The sequence below is a fragment of the Musca autumnalis genome, unplaced genomic scaffold (genome assembly GCF_047663935.1).
Source record: "Musca autumnalis isolate F117 unplaced genomic scaffold, ASM4766393v1 scaffold_5, whole genome shotgun sequence".
In the NCBI taxonomy this organism is placed as follows: domain Eukaryota; kingdom Metazoa; phylum Arthropoda; class Insecta; order Diptera; family Muscidae; genus Musca; species Musca autumnalis.
In genome coordinates this window covers 140,866,166-140,870,149 of record NW_027412088.1, presented here as the reverse complement: position 1 = coordinate 140,870,149, position 3,984 = coordinate 140,866,166, and the positions used below count along the sequence as shown (strand labels likewise).

The 3,984-nt window shown below is 36.7% G+C and overlaps 1 protein-coding gene across 1 annotated transcript; it reads left to right on the top strand.

The window, feature by feature from the left end:
- Positions 1-965: 965 nt before the first annotated feature.
- mRpS7 (mitochondrial ribosomal protein S7) lies at positions 966-1,872 on the top strand. The gene is made up of 2 exons (XM_073989134.1): positions 966-1,125; positions 1,193-1,872. The coding sequence occupies exons 1-2, from the start codon at positions 1,103-1,105 to the stop codon at positions 1,818-1,820; spliced, it is 651 nt and encodes a 216-aa protein (XP_073845235.1). The 5' UTR covers positions 966-1,102; the 3' UTR covers positions 1,821-1,872.
- Positions 1,873-3,984: the final 2,112 nt, after the last annotated feature.

Here is a 3,984-nt window from a genome sequence, read left to right as displayed (position 1 = left end):
AAGAAAAAATGAAGTAAAAACAGAAGAAAAAGTCGAACGCTGACAAAACAAAATTAAAAACTGTGAAATAAAAGAAGAAATTTGAATTTTTATGTTTCTTCTCGACATTGCTACCAGATCTTCCATTATTTCGTTCCTTCACATTTCTGGTAAAAATGTTAATGAGAGAAAAATTTTGACACTTTTCTCTTTTACCACTTTTGCCATTAAAAAAGTAAAGGAACAAAGCTAGTGTGACCGCTCCGAAAAACACAACAAAACTGAAGCAATCGATATTTGCGAAAAATCGATAAGTGTCAAACTGTCCATCAACAACAAAATATTTTGTGGTTGCCTGATGGCTGACAAAAATAAAGTCCCGGGCCACACCAGAATAATTTCACTGAAATTTTGACATGAAATTATGCGTCCCTAGATCGAGTTCCATAGTAGAGTAAAATCATGAAATTGCTGTAGTGAGGAATTCGACCTAAGAACTCCTAATTTCATGAAATTTTTTGATGAAATTCACTCTAGTGTGGACCGGGACAAACGGACACACTTGCAAGCAACCGATTATTTGAGAAAAACTGACAGTCAAATAATCGGTTGCTCGCCAGTGTGGACGTTCACTTTTGTCAGTCATCAGGCAACCACAAAATATTTTGTGGTTGCTGGACGGTTGGACAGTTATCGATAATTCCGAAAAATCGACATTCAAAACTGATCGTGTGTACCCTGCTTAAGGAAAACGATACCCTCATCAACGAAAAAGTTGTTATCGTAGTAAAAACGTGTAGATTCTTGCAAGTTCTAGAACAGGCATTTGAATATATGGTCTGTTCCAGTACTGCAAGAATTTACTAATTTTTTCGATAACGTAAAGAAAAAAATGTTATCGTAGTAAAAAATAGTAGCTTCTTGCAGGTTCTGGAACAGAGCAATTGTTTTAGCAATTCATCTACCTTGTTTATTGTGCCATCGATATTGACTCAAAACATAAACTGCTATCGATACTGTGTTATCGGTTGTTTGACAGCTCTAATTTGGTGGTCGGCGAAGGGAATGTGAATGTTATTAAATAACATTAATTTGCAATATTTTCTAATAGTTTTCAATAAAAATGAACAATATTGTGAAAGTTCTGTAAGTACATGTGGCAAAAATAACAAAATCTGCGTGTTTAATATACGGCATGTCTTTTTTCTTTCAGCCTACCTCGCATGCTGTCGGTCAGACAGATGTCTGCCTATCCCAAGCATTATGTAGATCCCATATTCACTAAAGAAGCTCAAATGGCTGCCAAGGAACAAGACGAATATAACCGTCTGCTGCATGTTCCAACAAAGGCCACGAAAAACGATGAATCCTTATCGGTGTTCTACAATCCATTCGTGCAGAAAATCATTAACTACATGACCTATGGTGGTAACAAGAAATTGGCACGAGAACTTTTTGATAAAAGCATGGAGAGTGTAAAACGTACTCAAATCGAAAGAATCAATTTGGGTAAATTGGAAGGTGCCACTGCAGATCCTTATGCTTTATTGATACAAGCTATTGAGAACAGTCGCCCACTTTTGCAGTTAACCGCCATTAAGAGAGGTGGTGTCACCTATCAGGTGCCGGTACCAATCACAGAAAAACGTTCTTACTTTTTGGCCATGAAATGGCTATTGGAAGCTGCTCGTGAAAAAGAACGTAAAGTACATTTTCCTGAAAAATTTGCATGGGAAATTCTCGATGCTGCCTACGGTCAGGGTAGAGTGATAAAGAAGAAAAACGATTTGCACAGACAAGCTGAGAGTAATAGAGCATACGCTCATTATAGATGGAGTTAGATTTTTTTTTGTTTAAATAAATCTTTGTTAAACATTTCGAAAACTTATATAATATGTAATTGTTTCGCAGGGGAGCAAATCGATACATTGTGAAGAGTTCCATTGGGGAATTGGTTAACATACATATTTGAACGTCTCTTTCGATCATCTGAGGATACACTTTGTAATAAAGCTACCTTTGGGCCCTTTAACAAATGAATTTCGCTCTTCGTTAGGAAATCACAGTCTTAAAACTTCCTGTATCAGATGTATTTTAATTTGTCTTGTTTATAAATTTTGAAAGATCATATTCCGTCAAATGTTTCTATGTAGTGGTAATTCGCCGTTGCAACTGTCAGGTATGTGATGGAAAACGGTTCGACTCGTTTTGCCATAAATCGAAATCGTATAGGGTAAGTGCACCAGTAGTCGGCACTTTAAGGATTCTCGTATCTTTAGCCGTGTGTAATTCCGAGTCTAAAAGTCCAATCAAATTGAATTTTAGTTGTTATGATTCGTTATTTTGTGTAGTTTTAGATGATATAAACAATTTTTATACCCTCCACCATAGTATGGAGGGTATATTAAGTTTGTTTTTCCGTTTGTAACGCATTGAAATACTCATTTGCGACCCTATAAAGTATATATATTCTTGATCAGGGTAAAATTCTAAGTCGATCTGAGCACGTCCGTCCGTCCGTCCGTCCGTCTGTGGTAATCACTCTAGCATCCACAAAAATGGAGATAGGACGCTGAAATTTTGGGAAGATGCGTCTTTTGTTTGCAGGCAGGTCAAGTTCGATGATGGGCTATATCGGTCCACGTTTTGGTATAGCCCCCATATAACGGTACCCCCCGATTTACGGTATTTTGACGTTTTTAGCTACATTTTTAGACCGATTTGGCTATAATTTGACATTTAGGGTTCTTAAGTGTCAATAAACATATATAACAAAACTTGTGGACATAGGTCCACGTTTTGGTATAGCCCCCATATAACGGTACCCCCCGATTTGCGGTATTTTGACGTTTTTAGCTACATTTTTAGACCGATTTAGCTATAATTTGACATTTAGGGTTCTTAAGTATCAATAAACTTATATAACAAAAGTTGTGGACATAGGTCCACGTTTTGGTATAGCCCCCATATAACGGTACCCCCCGATTAACGGTATTTTGACGGTTTTAGCTACATTTTCAGACCGATTTGGCTATAATTTGACATTTAGGGTTCTTAAGTGTCAATAAACATATATAACAAAACTTGTGGACATAGGTCCACGTTTTGGTATAGCCCCCACATAACGGTACCTCCCGATTTGCGGTATTTTGACGTTTTTAGCTACATTTTTAGACCGATTTAGCTATAATTTGACATTTAGGGTTTTTAGGTATCAATAAACATATATAACAAAAGTTGTGGACATAGGTTCCTAAATGTCAATAAACTTATATAACAAAAGTTGTGGGCATAGGTCCACGTTTTGGTATAGCCCCCATATAACGGTACCCCCCGATTTACGGTATTTTTACGTTTTTAGCTACATTTTCAGACCGATATAGCTATAATTTGACCTTTAGGGTTCTTAAGTGTAACTAAACTTATATAACAAAAGTTGTGGACCTAGGTCCACGTTTTGGTATAGTGGACATAGGTCCATGTTCTGGAATAGCCCCCATATAACGTTACCGCCCGATTTCAGGTATTTTGAGAATTTTACCAACAAGTTTTAACCGAATTATCTGTAATTTGAACATTTGACATTTGAAATTCTTAGTGGTCACCACACCTCTCCACCAAAAATTGTCAGAAAGCCCCCATATAACGGTACCTCCCGATTTTCAGTAATTTGATGATTTTAGCTACAATATTAAACCGAACTAGCAGTAATTTGATATTTGAAGTTCTTAGTGGTCACAACACCTCTCCATCAAAAATTGTCAACATAGGTCCATGTTCGGATATAGCTCCCATGTAACGGTACCTCCCAATTTTCAGTAATTTGGCAATTTTAGCTACAATTTTTAACAGAACTAACTGTAATTTGGCATTTGAAGGTTGTAGTGGTCACCACACATCTGCATCAACAATTTCCAACATAGCCCCAATATAACGATACTTCCCGATTTTCGGTACTTTGAGGATTTTACTTAAAATGTTTAACCGAACGTAGGTCCATGTTTT

Excerpts from the sequence above, each read along its gene's own strand:
- mRpS7 (XM_073989134.1), top strand. The coding sequence starts at position 1,103 with ATGAACAATATTGTGAAAGTTCT. Across the intron at positions 1,126-1,192 it reads AACAATATTGTGAAAGTTCT|CCTACCTCGCATGCTGTCGG; the intron begins GTAAGTACATGT and ends TTTTTCTTTCAG.